The sequence below is a fragment of the Anneissia japonica genome, unplaced genomic scaffold (genome assembly GCF_011630105.1).
Source record: "Anneissia japonica isolate Jap-2015-1 unplaced genomic scaffold, ASM1163010v1 scaffold287835_len3118868_cov185, whole genome shotgun sequence".
Taxonomy (NCBI): Eukaryota; Metazoa; Echinodermata; class Crinoidea; order Comatulida; family Comatulidae; genus Anneissia; species Anneissia japonica.
The window spans coordinates 1,122,092-1,142,584 of NW_022737223.1; the positions used below are offsets into that span (position 1 = coordinate 1,122,092).

At 32.2% G+C, this 20,493-nt stretch overlaps 1 protein-coding gene across 1 annotated transcript in view; it reads left to right on the forward strand.

The window, feature by feature from the left end:
- Positions 1 to 20,493, forward strand: part of LOC117117139 (uncharacterized protein KIAA1755 homolog) — a 64,532-nt gene that overhangs the window by 39,184 nt on the left and 4,855 nt on the right. The window contains exons 4-8 of the mRNA XM_033261346.1: positions 6,575 to 6,658; positions 8,384 to 8,557; positions 14,305 to 14,428; positions 19,326 to 19,425; positions 19,918 to 19,929. Of these exons, the coding sequence (XP_033117237.1) occupies positions 6,575 to 6,658; positions 8,384 to 8,557; positions 14,305 to 14,428; positions 19,326 to 19,425; positions 19,918 to 19,929 (494 nt within the window). The remainder of the gene's footprint in view (positions 1 to 6,574; positions 6,659 to 8,383; positions 8,558 to 14,304; positions 14,429 to 19,325; positions 19,426 to 19,917; positions 19,930 to 20,493) is intronic.

Genomic DNA, 20,493 nt, shown 5'->3' on the forward strand with positions numbered 1-20,493 from the left:
AATTTTAGGTGGGGGAGGATGCTCTGGTGACCCAAGGTGGGTGTGGTTGGGCGTCTTTCAAAATGTCTGGAAAGTGGTCCAGGGGTTCGTGGTCCAGGGGTTCGTCCCCCCACCCCAAAAAATATGACAATTTAGGGGTTTCAGAGGCTTATTTAATCAATATTATAGATAGATACAGTAGTCTACTATGTAGAAATACACAACATTTTTTTCTCCCTGATGGTTTTTGTTCTTTTTGGGGGGTGGGGGTGCAAACTGGGACCCCCGTAGCGCCGCCAGAGTCCAAAACAGAGATTACCTTCGGTTTGTACACTGAATATTGAAAAGCATATAATGTGGCATATACTAAGAAATTTGAGAGTGAAACATTTAACTGAAATAAATATTTGTCTTTATTGTTTGTCATTTCATTCATTTTATTTGCTTATTTGACCTGACATGTATATAAAAGTATATAGTAAACAGTCAGGGTCAAATTTTTAACTACTTTTGTCAGCTGCCCTATACTATAGCATGTAACATGCATTGAACATAGTGATACGGTAGATCAAGAAAAAACATAGAAATGAAAATGTTTATCGTATACTATGACTATACCATGTTGAAACAAGGGCTTTTATCAATGACCAAAGTTAAGCAATATTGGGCATGGGTCCTAGGAGCCTTGTACTAGTATTTCATTGGCATAGGCTAGGGAGGGTGCTCAGGGTTGAAGATATCTACCTACCATGAATAGTTCTGCTAAGTTGGTTATAAAACTAAAAAAGACCATCAGGTTTTCATTGCAATAAGGATTTATTTCCGCATTCTGAATTTATTTTGAGAATTAAGGTATCTTCTCCGGTAAGGACACAAAGCTGTAGGCTCAGTTTACACAACTGAATCATGTGCCCTTTAAAGAACCTACAACTTCCTTAGGGAAGAGTAGGGATCTAGTCATGTTCTAGTCCATCCAGCCCCTGTTCTTGCATCAAAAGAACCCCACGGGCAATAAGTCTTCATACTTTTGTGTGTTATTATTGGTGCATCACTAACTGGGGAGAACCAACCAATCAATCGCTTTTAAATTAATACTTATGAATTGATTAAGGAGATTGATTTGATTATTAATTTTTCATGATTAATTAGTCACATTATATTTATGTGTCAATATTATACTTCTCTCAACAAAACTTAGTGTTCATATAAGATTTTTATTATTTTGCTAGTATGTTTTTAATTGTTTTTAATTAAAACAGCTTTAATATTGACCTGTGTTCAAAGCAGTATCAACAAGGTCATTAAATTGGCAAATGTTTAAAGGACAAAAAATTGATTGTTTAGTGTGTTTGAATTTAGTATTTATTTTACCCATTTCAACAATTGTTATGAAGGTTACACTAATATACTCAAGTGCAGTCCACAATTTTTAAATTGTTCTTTTCAATAAGGATAAACAAATAAAGTTAGTATAGTAGTACTGTAGTAGATATTTGTGTTAGAGAAGCAAATGTTTATTGTATGAGGAATAAATAATACAGTACAAACTGCACAAAGATACAGTTAATAAAGTATTCTATGAAGAAATGTTTTGCGGTTGTAAGCTGGCCCATGGGAGGACTGATCAGATCACTGATGGTGGCAGGAGTCTGTAAAGTGGCCCCCCTTGGGCATAAAATATGTACCACGTGTCTGGCCTAATCAGCTTAGCTACGTTTGACAGCACAATGCTTGTGATCTTGTACCAGCTCAGTGTGGACATGGACTGCACTTGTCGTTTGCATCGATTGCTCTTTGCCTTTTGTGTGGTGTTGTTTCATGCTCTTCCATGAAGGACCATGATGGATATGAAAAGGGAGATACATAGGACTTTACTAGGGTGGAACACAAATGGAAGAAATAGAGCTAGAATAAGTACAAATCGATCAGGTAAGAGATAAACAGGTATACAATTATTAGACCTTTGCAAGTCGTTCATTGGTTTTATTAAGAGGATTAATAGTTGAGCAGTGAGATGTAGGTAGGGTACCTATTGTTTTGGAGTGATGAAAACAAAGCATGGAGCCGACCAGGTGGCCTGGGCCTCTACTGAACTGTGATCGACCAGCCTTTGTCAGGATACAACAACCATAAATGAAAGAACAAATTGAATTGTTTTTTACTTGCCATATCTGGCTAAAGTCCTTAGAAAAAATTTATTTCATAATATATCATTAAATTTTATCAGAAAACATAGATTATATATCAATTAATATATTAATAAAAATTATTTATATGTATAATTGTTAAGTATTTTGTGCTTGATTATTTGTATACTACAGTATTGTCTGTAGTCAAATATGTCTACATATTGCATATTAATTGTAATTTTTTAATTTACTGTAAATAATTTTTAGTATGTTTACTGTTTTCATGTGTTTAATGTTTATTGAACATTCGGATGAAACTTGAATAGAATACAGACAACTTACTAGCATACATTACATTTTTTTCTACAAATAATATGTTAGAAAAAAAAGTGCTTAAAATTTACTACCATATGTTTCTTAACATTATATTTTTTCATCGAAATAACATTTTATTTCTAAATTTGTAAAGGTAGCAAATTTGTTTTTTTATTAAAGTCAATTATTACTGTATGTTACATACACCTGCGAAGGGTGTGTGGAATATATATTACCCAATAAAATTATATGGTTTTTCTTAGAATTAATATTTAACAACTTAATATTTATTACTAGATTAATACAATTATTCTGATCAATGCAATATGCAAGTGCCAGCACAGAAGTATCAAAGCAGTAACATGTACATGTTATTATATTACTAACTCATTACTTTTGTTTTATATATTTTGACAAAATTCCTTCATTTATTTAATTAAAATTTAATTCATTTATTTATCCATACTCTGTTACCTCTCTTCATCCAATTATCTATCTATCTAAAATTAATTAATCCATTCCTTTATATCTGAAATTTATCCTTTTATCTCTCAATTTATCTATTTCATTCATTCATTAATCAATCAGCCACACATCTATGTACCTGCTTTATCTATCTATCCGGCTACCTAACCATCCATGGAACCATTACTTAATCCACCTATATAACAATTCATCCATCCGTCCATCCATTTTACCAACCAACCAACAACACTTCCATCAATGCTTCTATCTATTCATTCTGTTTGTCTATTAATATATCTATCTTCCACCATTTATTCATCGATTCACTATCAATTTCTGATCATTTTATCCATCCATATACGTCCATCCATTCTTCTATTTTTAATCCATTCAGAAATTAATTCTTGTAGCTTCTTCTATATTCCATCCAGCAATGTGCGTATTTGTGGCCATCTTGTATCACTTAATAAATTGAAAATCATGCAATAAAATCCAAATTATCCTGTTTAACAAATTTTTGAAGTCATTGTCCGGTGAAAGTCTTCAGATCATGTTTTCTTAACTGATGATCCGAAACTGTTTGAACAAATTTTTCCATTAATATGTTGACATTCCAATTGAACTTATAATTGAGTAAAGCTGTTCAAATGTTGGGGCCTGGGAAAAACCTTTGATGCAGAATACTTCGGTATTTTCTAGGATCCACCTTGGAATGCATAAAAGCGATGGAATTTTTCAGAAAACCATCAAATAAAATGATACATTGTGTCACAACATATGGTCTAAATATAGTGAAAAAAATACCCTGGTATTTTAACTCTGACTACAGTACAGTATCACAAAAAGGGGACAAATATATAATTAAATAATTAAATAAAAAATGAAAATAATTGATTTAATGTACTCGCTGGTACAGTATTTGCAATTTATGGTCTGAGAAACATACATACATTACACTACACCACTTACTGTATATAGTAATCTTTCATGAAGATAAACATAATTTATCCAAATTAAATATACTCTGTACTATATGTAAAGTAGGCCTACTATATAAGATTTAGGCCTATTGGAAAAATAAATTGTCTGAATTTAAGAAGACCAAACTTTTCTACCATATTTTTTGCTGTCTATAAGAAGACAAACTACCAAGAAGTGGAGCTAGAAGGACTGTTCACAAGTGAAAATAATATCTGCAAGAAGAGAAAACTGTCTAATTAGCATTGCTATTGGCAGACAATCAAACTATCAACCAGTGGATCCCTATCTATTATCAGTGAACCAAACTATTTTCCCATGGACCTATGTACCATAATACCTAATTAGATTTTGGATAAGTGCACAAACGGATAGTAACGTATCTACTATACGTTACTATCAATTAACCAATCACAGTGCAACAGTAATTGGTTACTTTAACATATTTAGGTTAAGTTTTTCCTCCAGCATTCGTCTATTTACCGAGTTATTATTTCCATTCTTCCAAGAATAGTGGCCTATATTCTTCTGAACCAAATCTTTGTCTCTTGAATTTTTTCCTCTTATCAGATGATTCCATTTGTCGCTTAGCCTATAATGCGCTGCTGTGTCCTTTACACCCGTCACTCAATATTATTCAATAAATGTTCATTTGTAAAAACAAAATGACCTACAGTACAAATGAATTACTCGCGCATCATTACTCGTGTAAATATTTTAGCTGGGGGGAAATTCACAAGTACTGATGCCTTTGAGTTCAACTCTTGTGATTAAACGCTTTATCGGGCAGTGGTGTGTGCTTAGGGAGAGAAGCCATTGCCTTAGGGAGTAAGCATTCATCTGCAATTAACAGCTAAATAACTTGATACTTTTTTTAAGAAGTGTTTAAAATTTTGTAAATGTTCTTATTGTGTTAAATTATGGGTATTAATTACATTATTATAAAGGATAATTTGGTGGGCTTTGAACTTCCAAGTCAAGTCAGTGGTACGCTAATAGAGAGCTTATTATAGGGCTTCATGAATATATGTCATTGACCCAAGGTTAATAAAAATACATCAGAAATTCTTCATTTATACACTGCAATAAAAGGTAAGAAATTCAATATACAATTACATATAAAAGGTTAAGAAACACAATTCAATTACAATTTAAAATAGAAAAAGTTATGTTAAACGGCAAAAACAATTCAATATATATACAATTCAAATAAATACTTTAGGTAATACAATAAAATTTACAATTATTAATTAGATTGATATGATATGATATGATCAAGATGTTCTCTCCATGGGTAGCAAAAATTATCTTTCAACATACTTGTTGTAAATTACAATAGAATGTGGAACAAACGATTTGTTATAGCGTTTAGTACGACTAGGTAAAGAACGGATATGGGATGGGAGAAAATTGTACTCGTTGTAGAGTGGATGATCATTTTGAGAAAGTATGCGTCTTACCATGGAGAGAACATCTGCATTATACTTAAAATTGAGCTTAGAAGAATCTACTCCTATTGCACGCCCCGCCCTTTTAGTGATCTTCGCCAACAATGCCTTATCTTTTTCATATAAGCTAGCTTCCCATATAGTCCGACAGAAAGAAATCACACTGAGTATCATTGATTGGTAGAATATTTCTAGAATTTCTTTATCAACATTAAATTTCCTAAGTTGCCGTAACATATGAAGTCGTTGCTGGCCTTTTTTGTACAGTCTAAGTGTATTACTGGACCATTCATATTTTTCATCAATCACAGTACCTAAATATTTGTACTCGGGAACAACTTTAATCTGTTCACCATCAATATTCAGTGGTTCGTGATCTGACCTATTTTTCTTCCTAAAATCAATGATAAGTTCACATGTTTTCTTTAGATTGATTTTAAGGAAACGGTTCTTACACCAATTTGAAAAATAGGTCACATCATTTAAATAATTATTAAGGGATTGGGGGCCATTGTTTAAACTGACAAAGACGGTGTCATCAGCGTATTTGAGATATTTATTTTCACTTACCGTTTTTCACTAAATAAGTTTATTGAATATCGTATTTATTATTGCAATATTGTGTAGTACAGTTCAATTGATGACATTATTTTTCACTGTTGAATCTTGTTGTTTTAACCAATTGATATCAATAATAATTATAAAAATAATAGTGCTTAATTTGATAAAATGGCTTTAGTAATAGTATACCTTGCTTATGTAGGTATTGTTGAGTATACAGTACTTGTTATTTTTATCAATCCATGAAACTTATTTAATATTTATTCAAAATATAGACAGACTTTATCTCTATCTGGATTGTTTGATTGGTTGGTTGAAAGAGTGATAACATAAATGAAAGTAAAAAATGTATAGATTTAAATATTATGATCAATTGACTAATTAATTAATTGATTTGTTTATTGATTAAATAATGATTGATTGATGATTGATTGAGAGTTTAACAATTATTTTTATTGATTGATCAGTTAATTGATTGATTGATTGATTGATTGGTTAATTGATTAATTATAATGACTGGTTGACTGATTGCTTAAATATTCAAATATGTAATTAACTGATTGATTGATTAAAGGATTGAATATGTTATTAACTGATTGATTGATTGAAGGATTAAATATGTAATTAACTGATTGATTGATTGATTGATTGATTGATCTCTGTTAATATTCTACCAATGCAATTTTCTTCTCATGCAAGACACAAATTCAATCCCTGAAGAGGATGAGAGGTGTTCTAGTTTTGGGGATGATACAGGAAGTGTTGAGGAATTTCAACGCTCAGGTAACAACAGTACAGTGTTGTGGTCAATGTCATTTACTATATGTCTAAATATTTTGCTGATTGATATTTCCCATTGTACAGTATTTTAAAGATATTAATTTTCTGTTTTAAAAACAGGCTGCATTATTCTATTACATGGAATTATACTTCCTTCCTATCTTGATTGTACAGTAGTTTACCTTTCATTTCTTGTTTGTTGAATAGCTCTACTGTAAATGGATATATTGTTGTGGTCTGTTGTACATGTTGAATAAACCATTTTGTTTATAGTGTTATCGATAGCATGTTTCTGCATGTTGTTAATTGAACACATGTTCATGTCCACACACTATTTTCATGGAAGTGATATAGTATGTTTTGTTATTGCACCACCATAGTCTACAGTATATTGATTATATTATGATCATAATGCTATCACAGCCTACATTAATATGCTACACAATTTTGCAGTGTTGTTCTTTCACCTTTTATGATGTACAGAATCTTAATAATATACCAGTTACTATTAAAATAACTAAGTTGAACACTGCTATAAATAACATTTGCTATAAAAATCCCGAGTGATGTGTTAGTAAAGTTAATTAGTTGTTCTATATATTTAGTTGTTAATATGTATATTTGTCTATAGAATTTTTACTATGAACATTATCCACTCCCATACACACACAAATTGTGTGCATGTTGATGTTGAGTCAAAACCTCTTTTAACTGTTGTCCTGACAATATATAACTGAATAAGATATTAATGATAACTAGCTCTATAGAGAATATACTATGGGTGTCAGGTTATGAGTTGCCTATTGCCAAGGATATCATCTATCTTCCCATGATTAGAAATCGTCTTATTTCCAGCACTTTAATAAGGCAGTCAGAGAACCGAAACCAATTAGGAATACTTCGCTGACAACCTATCATGGGGTATCATCATCTTTTTGCATTTCCCAAATGTGCTGTGAAAATACTAATTTTTGTTTGAACAAGAGGTAATCATTAGAATTCTATGATGCTTTGTGCATGGAGGAATCTAAACTAATTCCTCCATGCTTTGTGTAAGTTTGTACCTAAAGGTAGTAAATGTGTTAAACTAATTTGGTTCTAGTTTTGAGAAAGTTAAATCAGGTGTATCGCATGACTTAAATACTAATTATAGCTATCTTTGAGAACGCCATTTTTGCACAAGAATTTTCTTTTCTAATGGGCACTGTTGATAATAATTAAAATAATTAAATATAAAAATAATTAATTTAATTATATTGATGAAAGAGACAGTGAATGCACAGACATACATGATGGACAGACAGGAATACACAGATGAACACATAATTAAAACTTACAAATCAAGTTTAGGTAGCCTTAGCTTTTGTTTTGAAAATAGACACAATCAACCATACTGGAGGGACACCATGGTGACCAGAGGGCTTGATTGACTTACTGTAATCCATTGATTGACAGACGACCCCAGGTTAGGGATGACCCTAGACACAGAGGCTGATGGGAAGATTCTTATCTAGTCATAATTCCAGGGTGGGATTATTCATTACACCATGATTACACATATACCCTCAGGTTTGGGTGCCCACCAAAACGGAGCGTATGACTCGCATACAGAAACAGAACGTTGAATTTTTATCACATGTGTTCGATGTTCCATAGCGAGAGGTATACTTTCTTGATGTCGAGTACTGTACAAACACATTATGAATTATTATTTTATCTTGTTCATAGAGTTGCGAAGAAGTGGACGAAGTAAATCCATGCAAAGTAATGAAAGGAAACGATTAACAGGTGAAAGTAAAAAGAAGAAGGAGAAAATGTCGCCGATGGAGAAGTTGGGGCCCCCTAAGACGCTGATGGAAGTTGATTTTGAACTTGTTCATTCTGGTGCTTTCTGTCTCACAAGTGAGTATCCTATTATTTTTTTTAATGACAATATTTATTTTCTTTGTTGTTGTTGTTGTGGTAAAGTAGTAAGTTACCAGGCTAGTGACTGCAGTAGTCATGGGTTCTATCCAATCTGAATCACCGGTGTTATTTTTACAAGTTCATACATTTAGGCACGCTGGTATAGTACATATAAATTTAAAATGACTAATGAGGTCAGTGGCACTTTAAGGTAGTTCAAATTTTTCATAATATTAATAATAATAATAATATGTATTTATATAGCACATTTTCAGATACATTTGTTCAATGTGCTTTACATAAAAAGATGATAAAATATAATATAAAAATAGGTAACTTTATACAAAGAAATTATAAGAATATTATATATATACATTTGCTACATGAATTATTGTACAATATTATTTGATTAGTTTTGATTTTCATGAAGATGTCGTATATGAAAATAGATAGTGTTGGTTTGATCAGCTATGAACTTGTAAAATATACAAATATTGACCTATTTAATGTATAAGTTAAGATATAAATGGGCCTATAGATTAACTTTATTTTTATTTGTTTCAGGAATTAGATTGGTTTTCTAGTTTCTGTAATACAGTTCTTGTAATAAAAATAGGCATATAAAAAAATTTATTGTCTTTATAAACAAAAGTGATTTCCTTTTATTTATTCTCCATTGCTTGGTTAGTAACAGTAGAGAGAGGTGGCTATTTTCATTATTATGACTTTGGTATATTTTGTTTTGCATTGTATGGACAGTATATTACAGTATATTTATTTGTATAATTATAGATTTTAAATGATTCGATGGTGATGGGTTTAATCATCATTATTTAAATGTTCTTGGAACAAGTATTCTTTTTTCATCTTCAGTGGTAAATTGTCTTATTGAGTGTCTGTCAACAATTTACATTTGACATAGTTTCTACCCCATTGGCATACCTGTATGACATCATCTGAACGACTACTCTAAGATAAACAACATGAAGAAATTAAAGGAGCAGTATATAGTGTCGTATTGAAATGGGGAGGGAGCTGATAGGGGAAAACACAATATGGAGTGGGGACCTCAATGATTAATTGAGGGGGGACGCTACTGTAGCTTGCAAAATAAGGACGAGGAGATTTTTATCTACTTGAACGTGAACATTTTGCTTCAAACATTTCATTTGCGGGGGTGGTGGATGGGTGACTGTGGTGGTGGGTTCGAGTTTTCTGTAGTGGATGTGAGCCCCATGCACCCCTGGATACGCCACTGACAGTATAAGGCAAAAACTTTGCATGAATGATAAGTCTGTTCAGTAAAGTGAAAAAAGTAATATAATATTTTATATTATGTAAAGCAATATTAGACAATGTTTTTAATGAGCCTCCTGACTGTCAGAACTGTTCAGATCTCATTGCTTTAAAACTCTTAATATGTTTCACCAAATTTTACAAACTCCCAATAACTGAAACAAAAACAGGAAAGATAGAAAATGTAGACCACCATCCTGTCGCCAGCTATCAGAATGGCAGATAAAAACAGAAAGTAGGCAAACAACGGATGGTAAAGGTGTTGAAATGGAATGTAAATAGTGGCACTTTCTTGTCAAGCGACTCTTTTATCCAAGGTTGATGTGTTGCGTGTTTCAGTTGTTATGGAAACAAGTGAAGTACAAATCATGTATTGTTGATTGACAGGAACACTTCAGTATCGTAGATTTTTATTTCAATAATATATATTGTACATACATATGCAGTAGCGTATCTAGAAGATTTGAAGTGGAGGTACTAATGGGGGGGTCCAAAGATGAAGTAGGGGGCTCAATGATCAGTTGAGGGGCACTAACTTGCAAAATAAGATGATTTTATGTGATTTTTAACTACTTGACCATGTTTTTTTTGGGGGGGGGCGACTGGGGAGGGGTGAGTAATTTTTGAAGGGGCGTGTGCACCCCACTAACCCCCTCCCCCAGATATGCCACTGTACATATGAATCAGCTACCATCGGATCTTGATCCATTATGGTGCATCTGGACATCAGCATGCATTAGAGTCTTCTTCTGTAGCCAAGTCCTTATTAGTTGGTTTTCGTCAATGAAATGACAAAACTGTGGTGACAAAACGTATAATAATAATGTTAATTCACTCAGAAATAGATTTTTTTTCAAATTATGCTCTTCATTATTCATTTCAGGCTCAAGTCTGTGATTACACCACTAGTATCTTTGATGGAATCGGATCTTGATCCATTATGGTGCATCTGGACATCAGCATGCATTAGAGTCTTCTTCTGTAGCCAAGTCCTTATTAGTTGGTTTTCGTCAATGAAATGACAAAACTGTGGTGACAAAACGTATAATAATAATGTTAATTCACTCAGAAATAGATTTTTTTTCAAATTATGCTCTTCATTATTCATTTCAGGCTCAAGTCTGTGATTACACCACTAGTATCTTTGATGGATATCAGCACATAAATATTTGTTTATGATTTATTTTTTTCCTTACTATTTATTCATTCATACCTTATTTTATTTCTTTAGGCACGAGGGCCAAGCATATGCCAATAAGTGAACTTAATCACTGTCCTACGTGGCATATCCATTAAACAACAGGGGACTTAATGGACCAGTACACCGCTGGGATAGCCCTCTACTCTTCTTGAAGGATGTACTGGGTTCTTTAAAGTGCACATGAGCCAAATGCGTACACTGGGCCTACGGTTTAAAGTCCGTATCCGAGAACTTATTCCACCATTGGCGAGTGAGCTGTTCAAACCAGCGCCAATATTAGAGCTGAGGGTTACGTGCCCCTGACTTAACCGCTCGGCCAATCAAATTTAACATTTATATTCCATTGAAATATCCATGATTTGATTTTATTTATCTCATTTTTTTTCCTTTTATTGTTTTCCCTATCTCATTTACCATAGTCATTCATTTTGGTAAACTTTGATTTGTTTTCTTCATTATTGGATGAAATTTACACCATACATTGCAAATTAGTCAAAACACATTTCATTTCACGAACTTGTTTCATTTTCAAGCCTTCACTTCATCTTCACTTTTTACTTTGAATAAAGCCATTCTATTACCCACTAAATTAGTTAATAAATATTTTGCCCTTTTTCTTTTGTACTGTCTGTGATTTAGTTACAGTTCTTAATGTAGTAATATATTCCAGGTGACAACATGTACAACCACTTAATGCTTCAAAGAATTATTCAAAAAAATCTCATTAATTCATTATTCTTTCCTGTTAAGGGAATTGTTATAAATTTGTAGAACCATTAATTGATATTTCTTTTCCTCTAGGGATTGGTAGATTCCGGGTAGACAGACCTATAAACCATGCAATGATTTTTTCCGTTTTAACATAGATGGCTCAAGTGTTCATTGCTGAATTATTAGTATAGCACCATCGCTGGTTTCATAAATAAAGTTATTGTGATTAAGATAAATTAAATGTAATTAATTACATCTTTTATTGTCAGTGCTCTGAGGTTTTTTTTGCATTAGGTGCTATATACACCTATATTTATTATAACTACATGAAAATAAAAATATGCTGTGTTGAAATAATGTGATCATCATAGCCAATTATAGGAACGGAAAATCAGGATGTTTACTTTTCACCAGGTGTTTGTCGGATTAATTGATACAGGCTCTCCATGTATCATGTGTGCTATTAAAGCAGCGGACATAACCTATTCAAAACTCTGTCGTTAAAAATGTCAGTAATTAGTAGAGCATGCTTTTTTTTTACATCGACCCTTTCTGATGAATACCACAAGCATAAATTCAAAAAAAATTTCAGGAAAAATCTCTTTATTTTTGTATAATTTTTGCCTTTGTTTTTGAAACTTTAGTTTCAGTTTAATGTGTAATTTTGGTTCTCTTTTACTTTCATATTTTGTTTCTGATAGAATGACATTTCGAACTTTCTACTGTCACAATTTGACTAGGAAATAATAACAAAATTATCATCTCTATTACCTGAGGAACATTTTTCAACCATAAAATTATAATCAACATTTACCTGCTTAGAAACTGGAAATTATAAAACCTAGGAACCGATACTAGTTATAAAATTAGAAAAATTGATCATATCAAAATTTAAAGTCACAAGAATCTAAACGCACAACAAATTGAAAGTTCACATGCCCTTGTAGTGGTCCCATCTGCATTTCTTCCTTGTCACGCCAAACCACATTCTCCCTTGCCACATATCACAAGCCCGCAAAACACCCCCTTCTAATTGATCATACAGTTTTGACGTAGAATCAAATTGAAAGATAATGGGGTTATCTTGTACTTAGACAGATCGCAGTTATAGAGAGGGCGTGCAACTGGCTGTGCGGTGGTCAGTAGATTTGTGATAATTGCCGGGAAATAATCTCAGGTGATGCTGTATACAATCACTTGTCACAATGAATAATTGTCACGTTGTTTGTGACTAATGACTGGGCGTTTGAGGTCATTCTTTTGTCAATTTACATGACATTTTAACTTTACGTCAATAAAAAGGATTAATTTAACCCCATTTTATTTAAAGGAAGTTAATATATGAATCATTCAGTACTATATAAATTTAGTACTGTATATGTATTTTTACAGGGTTTTTTATACTTTTTTATCATAAAAAATAAATATTGATTTCATCTAAGATCATGCATGGTTTAGTTTTTTCTATGTGTTCAGGGGCAGATTGAGGGGGAGGGTTGCTCATCCCCCACCCCCACTTTTTGGAAAATGAAAAAAGAAGAAAAAATAGATCACCCAAAACGCCTCAGAGGTTATTTTCGGGTGTCTATAAAACAAAAAATTTGTGGGCGACTGCCCCCGGACCCCATAGAGTGGTGTTATCTCAATTTACCCCCGCTTTAGTCCACCCTTTCAGACGTCTCTGGAATCACCCCTGGAGTTATTATAAATGTTATTCCATTATTTGATAATTAATGTAATTAATGATTAATAATAAGTCTAATTAAATTGCTAAGTACTCTGGAATCTAGGACTGGTCGTTGATAATTTTATTGGCCAGCCCTATGTAATTTCATTTTATTATTCAAATTATTTCATTCTTCGGTTGCATTTTCGTTGATAGGTTTCCAAGAAAAATAGCAAGTGATATCAAATGTACAGAGGGTAAACAAAAAGAGAACATTTTAATCGCATAATACTAATTCGTTTTTAGCTCATTGTTTCCTCAATATTTTGTTTTGAAGCGCATACAGGAACTGCAATATATAGAATCATCATCATCTTCATCATCATCTCTGTCATCATAATCATCTTCATGATGAACAGGCGTACATTACATTCTATTTCAGAGATAAATTCCAACCCATAGTTAAATTAACACTGATGTTTTCTTAGTGGCAGCTCTTTTCATAATCACTTATAAGTATATTAGTGCCTTATTATGCAAAAAGAAAAACCACTAATCAGAAGCATACTATATGAATTTGAAGTTGTCAAGCAGGGGTCATATGTTCAAAGTAGAATAATTACCACATTGTAGCAATCTCACAGGTATAGAAAAGCACACAAGAATCCTAGTTCATCGTGTATCAGTACCCCAACTGCTAACCCTAGTATCCCAGAGGGGTGGGGCTCCATGGCTGGTACAAACAATTTTTTCAACATTAGCAAAAACTTTTTTCTTTAATATCAAAAACATAATTATGCTGCTTGTTGATGTCATTTTTTTTTTTTTTTTTTTTTTTTTCCTGTTTTTTTTTTTTTCTTCCTGTTTTAGGTGCAAGAGACGTACATGGGGCAGCTGTTATAGAGGTGTCAGCAAACCATTCTATATGGACTGATCAGATCTGTAGTATACAAGATACCACCCAGCTCCTCTCATACCTCTTCAGTATACCAAGGTCAGTGACATTTGTGATGTGTGCTGTCATACCATGTTGCACAATATGAAACAATAATGCAATTGTGTGATTATCATTGTTGTCAAAGTGTTTTGGGTATAGATGTCAAAGAATAAATTCCTTTAAAAAAGCACTTTGGTACTATATGCATTAACAACAGCTTGCATTCTGGAGAAACCTCAGGTATAACATATCAATCTCAAAGCAAACACCCACTCACTTTGCTATGGTACACCTGGACACACCTATAGACAGGTAAGATAACCTGGACAGATAACGTAACCTGGCCAGTCGTAGCCTTGGGGCACTTGTAGAATCAGATATCATATGAGACCAGACTGTCTAATGAGCAATGTACACGTTTTAGAAATTTGAATCCAATGGGGGAAAAAACAAAACATGTGCAATATATTTATTAATTATTGCATGATTTCTTCTGTGACTAAATTTAGATTTTATTTATTATTTTGGCTGTGTATTTTCAAGGCTTATCTGATTAGATTTTCAAGATAAGTTTCAGAATAAACTCAATTTTTGTACTAATATTGGAAATCATAGGAAAACATAATAAGCACCAGATGATGTAAAGGACCCACTTAAGATGATGCCAGCCTACACCCAGGTAGTGCCAAAAATTTGCAAGTGGGAAGTGTCAAGCAAGTCTGACTGTGGATCCAAACCAATGACCTGTGTAGGGCCTCAGGTCCAGGTTTTACACTAAATCTGTAGTGGGGCCAAGAGAGATTTTATAGTTTAAAATAATGAAATTTGTGCTTTATAGACCGCAATTGCATTTTCTTTGATTGGCCTGGCAAATTAAAATTTTGGTCGGACAACCTTCAATGGTCCATTCTTGTACACAAGGCAAATTTCACCCCTTCCTGACCTCCTATCGTAGTACTACTTCACCAAATAGCAACATGCATTTATGCTCCTTTTGAAAATGTGTCTAGGTTTGAAGTAGACAATTTTTCTACATGTTCGAAGAAGCCATTTATTTCAACAAAAATTGAGGTTTAAAAGAGTGAATCTACTGCGCATCTTACTTGAGAATTTCCGCATACCATGTCTCCTGTACGAGTATACTCAAGAGAATATGCACGATAATAATTAATCTAATTACTAATCCACATTATAAAAAATATTCTCTCTTTCAGTAAGTTTTATATTCTTTATTATGTTATTGATAATTACATTTCTGATTTATTTGTTCCTCTAAAAGGGATTTCTTAATCTATTTCCAATGTAACATGTTAAATGTCTTTGATGCGAAGCGAAGTTATGTTTGGTCAATTTGATGTATGTGAATAAATAATGACATGATGACCTTTGTGAAAGTTGACTGAACTCCAATAAGTATTTGATTTCCTTCATGGACTATGTCGTGGTTAGTTACAGGAGTTATAAGACATGCGGTATTGTTTTGAAGTTGCATGCTCTGTTCTCTTCAAAGTCCTTAGAGAGATCTTGATGGTATTTGAGGATTATGGGATGCATAATGGATTCATTGAGCTTTGTGGTGATGCTGTAAATGAGATTTTAAAAGTTCAAAATCTTTGGTTTTTAAAAATAACAGTGAATTTAATTGATCATGTATGTAGATGTTGTGAAAGTAGCACAAGAATGTGCTAATGGTTTTGTAATGATTTTCAAGTGCTTTTGATAAATAATAGCTTGACTGAGAAAAATCTTTAAGAATAGTGGATAAATATTCCAGAGGTTTAAAGAGCTTAACCCTCTGAACTCGGTGTCAGATAATGTCACATAATAACCAGCAGACAAGCATGTTTAAGTTCATCAGTCCTAAGCTTGGCTCATAATCAAGACCACTGCCACAAGTTAAAGTGAACTCTACTGATGCAAAAAGTGTCTGCTTAAAATACTGCTATCTGTTTATTTTCCTTTTCACATCTCAGTAGATTTTACAAGACAATTGTCTGGCTTCGAAATCCCATTCATAAATGTTGCATTATTTCTAATTTATTCATTTGTCTCTTTGGAATTGATTTACTGGATTGCTGTTGGAGGGATGGAGCATATTTTGAAGGCATGTAATTGAAAGGTCAAAGGTTTCATTTGTCAAAGACATGCTTCAAGTGAATTTAAGCATGTTTGATTGTCTCCGGCCAACTATAGGCCTACATACACCAATGTCCTGATGCTGCAACAAGCCATTGTAGGTATAAAATTAGAGCCCCACCCCAAGGGAGCTGACTGTTTGTGACATAGATGTTTAATCCAATCTTCTGGGTAATAATTGCGAGAAAAATTTTGATAGTATGGACCTCTAGGGCCTGGAAATTGCACTCTAATACCTTAAAAATCATACCGGTACAGGGCCTAGGTTCATATTAATAATACAATTATTTTCTTAATACAATTTAGGGGGGTGCAATCGCACCGTCTGCACACCCTCTGCATCTGCCCCATTAATGCTAGCAACTTTTCTACTGAATATTTAAGCCTGTTCATTTCAATCCTTGTTTGAGGTGACTGATGCTAATATTTGTTGTTTTAATAAATATGTAATTTCTTTCTGAATCACCCTCTCTCAAAATACTGTACCTCAATAAGATTCGAACCCATGCTAACCATCCCAATAGGAGTAGTGCATGATGGGTAGGCCAGGTGGTGTTCTATTATTATTACATGATTCATGGAGGATACAGACACTAATCCCTAAGTCAACACTTGATTATTGGTACAAAAAAAAAAATATAATCCTAATATCCTTTCATGCGATTGCCCTTCAGTGGATGGATTTTGTGAATAATATGAAGCTTGACCACCTGTTAAATGTATATAGAATTTGTTCCATTATAAATGATAATTATATAATAGTAAGGTCCACATATCTGGTTTCAGTCTGTGCATTTTGGATTTGATGTATTTGCACCTCATAACAGGTGGAGGGGAACGGTCATGTCGGTTCTCGTCAGTGGTCCTTGCCATTTTTAGGCTATTCCTTGGTGTTAGATTCCTTCTCAATTCGTACATTAGGCCTATTATTTTGTAATTGTGTTTAAATTAGCAAATAAAAGCCACAGTATTTTGCCATTTATAAATTACAACTTTATTATTAATATTATTATAAACATTTCTTCCATCCACTTGGACCTATTTGGATTGTATTTTAACCGATACAGGTGACTAATATAATTGAAAATGATAATTATGAGGATAATTTGGTAATAACACTCTACTTCCATGACTTAAAACAGAGTGAGCATCTTGCCAAAAATTCCATAGTGCCATACCATCACGTAACATTGCATCTATAAATTCCGTAAGCTGTAGCACATCCCGAAAGATATCCGTCAGCCGGATGGAGCACCTTTACTACTTTTTCTCTATCCTTCCTTCCACTCTTCCATCCCACACCTAAAATCTGCAATTAATCTTGTGGTTAACCAAAAGTCTTTCCTACATAGTTCCTATATTTTTTTTTCTACTTCTGTTCTCATCCAAAAGCATATGAGCACGTCAGATATTAGGTGAAAGTTCATGATTATTACACAGTTAACCTTGAAACCTTGTTTTTATTGTATCATTATCACATATAAAGTTATATTTCAATGTCAATTTAAGTTTTTTTTTTTTCTGTAATATAAAATTATTTGAAAATTAAACTTAATTTTATAACATATTGTTATAGAATTTTCAATGAAGTTTTCAACTTTGTACAGTTAAAACACTATTAACATTGTATAGTGTATTACAATACATTATATTTGAAAGCTTTTCTCACGAGAGGAAAGTTATTTAAATATCTGGCAATAGAGGGCAGCAAACAATTAGCTATCTTTACCAGCATTTCTTATGACTTTAAAATTTAAACTAATTTTATATAATAATACAATATAATTTGTATTTTTTATGTTTTTTTTCACTGTAAATTTAGATTATCATTACTAATATAATTAAAATGTTGGAAGAGGAGTGTTGAAATGTAAAAAATTTATGACCAAAAATACAAATCCTTTGAATAAATCAGATCTAAGAAATAAATTTCAGTAGTAAGATTTTCAGTAGTACTTTTTAAATGAATAAAAATTTCTTACGTAATTATAAATTTCTCAATTCAGTTTTGATAGGCCTACCTCTTGATCAGAGCATATTTTGAGGACTGGGGGTAAAATTGATAAGAAAAAGAAATTGGAAATTTATTATTAACAAATTCATTAAACATGCTTTCATTGGTTTAACAATTATCTATCCACCTATCATAAAGGCATTTATTTATTAATAATAATTAATAAATTGCATAGGAAAATTGATTCTTAACTGCATTAGTTTTGTAACATTTGACTATAAGATTCTTATAAGATTCTTTTTTTTTATTGGATTATTTATATGTTATACAGATCTCTCTTCCAATAGGATTCTTTACTTGTTATAGAATACTTTATTTCTCGTACGAATTTCAAATATCAGAACAATTTTAAATTAGGAAATTACAATTATGTAATTGTTGTCATGGAAACTGTGTTGGGTGTAGTCGACAAATACAAAGGAAATTATGAACGTACATGTTGATTAAAACGAATGATGTAGCAACACACCGTAGCACAACCAAGGTATTTTAAGACTAGACATTGTAGGCACAAATAGTACTGTAGTGGTGTTAGGCATTCTTATACAGACACATCCCAACCTTGTAGAAAGGTTTGCTTTCAAATCTTTTGTTGTTATTTATTTTTAAAAACCAGTTAAAAGACAATTAATTTGTAACAATAAGAATACTGCTGCGTTGACAATCCTTGTCGCAATCTGTCTGCTATAATTAACCAGGATGTGAGAAAATTGTAATTAATTAACTAATGAAGGAAACATCTGATTGCAATCTTGTGCTGTAATGATTACAAATGCTTTTACTCTGTTCGGTTTTCTTTCACAGAGAGGATGTGACCAAGAAGGGGCTGACCGTGGTAGTCGATACTCGTAAACCCACCGTCAATACCTTGGATTTTTTAGCAGAGGCCATCAACATGTTCCAGGTAAGCTCATTTGTGAATAGATATTAATTTTTTTAGTTTTTATTATCATAATTATTAATCAGAAATGGGCGGTTTGGCTTTCGATATACAATGAAAGTCATTATATTTGGTGATAAATCGATTAAATGTGAAAGATTTATATTGTAATGGAAATTAGAGTTTATTTAATTGTCAAAAATGTTTGAATTTTCCGTCTTGTGTCAAGCAAAGCTTAACTGAATTTGTTGATAATATTCCTGAGGAAAAAGATGAATAGTGTAAATATGGTTAAAAGTTTGTTCTCACTGTTTGACAGTTTAACTGTCAACTTTACTAATGAGTGAATGGTTCCTCAAATGAGTGAAAAGTTTCTCAATGAGTGAATGGTTCCTCAAATAATTGAAAAGTTCTTCAGTGAGTGAACAGATCCTCTAATGAGTGAAATGTTTCTCTAGTAAGAGTAAAAATTAAAGGTACAAATTCATACCTTTTTATTTATTTCTTAAATTTTAGGCAAAACTACAAGTAAGTATAAATGAATTCAGGAATTAAACTGTCTGCATAATCATGTGAATAACATTATAATGCTTGATTGATGTTTATTTAAATAACTGTAGTTCTAAAAATCTATTTTATCAGTTGTGATTAACTCTATTTTCATTCCTTTCATAATGTTTGGTTTTTCCATACATTAGTAAATCTCCTTTATAGTATATTCAGTTAATTTGCAGCTTTTAGTATTTTTTTTCCGATGAATTTAATTTAAATGATGGAAGTAATCTTACTTTTATAATTTTATATTTTGTACTTTTTTATTTATTTATTTTCAGTAGATATTTGTATCATGTTTGGTTTTCCCATACATTATTAAAGTATATTTTGTAGTAGTATATTCATTTATGCCTATAGTTTGTATATTTTTATTATGTTGTGTGGCTCGATTGTTGAATGCTGTTGTACAGAATTTACATTTAATTATTTACTAGAGTGGCACTGTGGATTGGTGCTTACCTATCATTTCCAAGGTCTTTAGTTCAACTTTTCAAAAAAGTCATTATTTTTCACACAAAAATTGCTGGATGGTTCTTA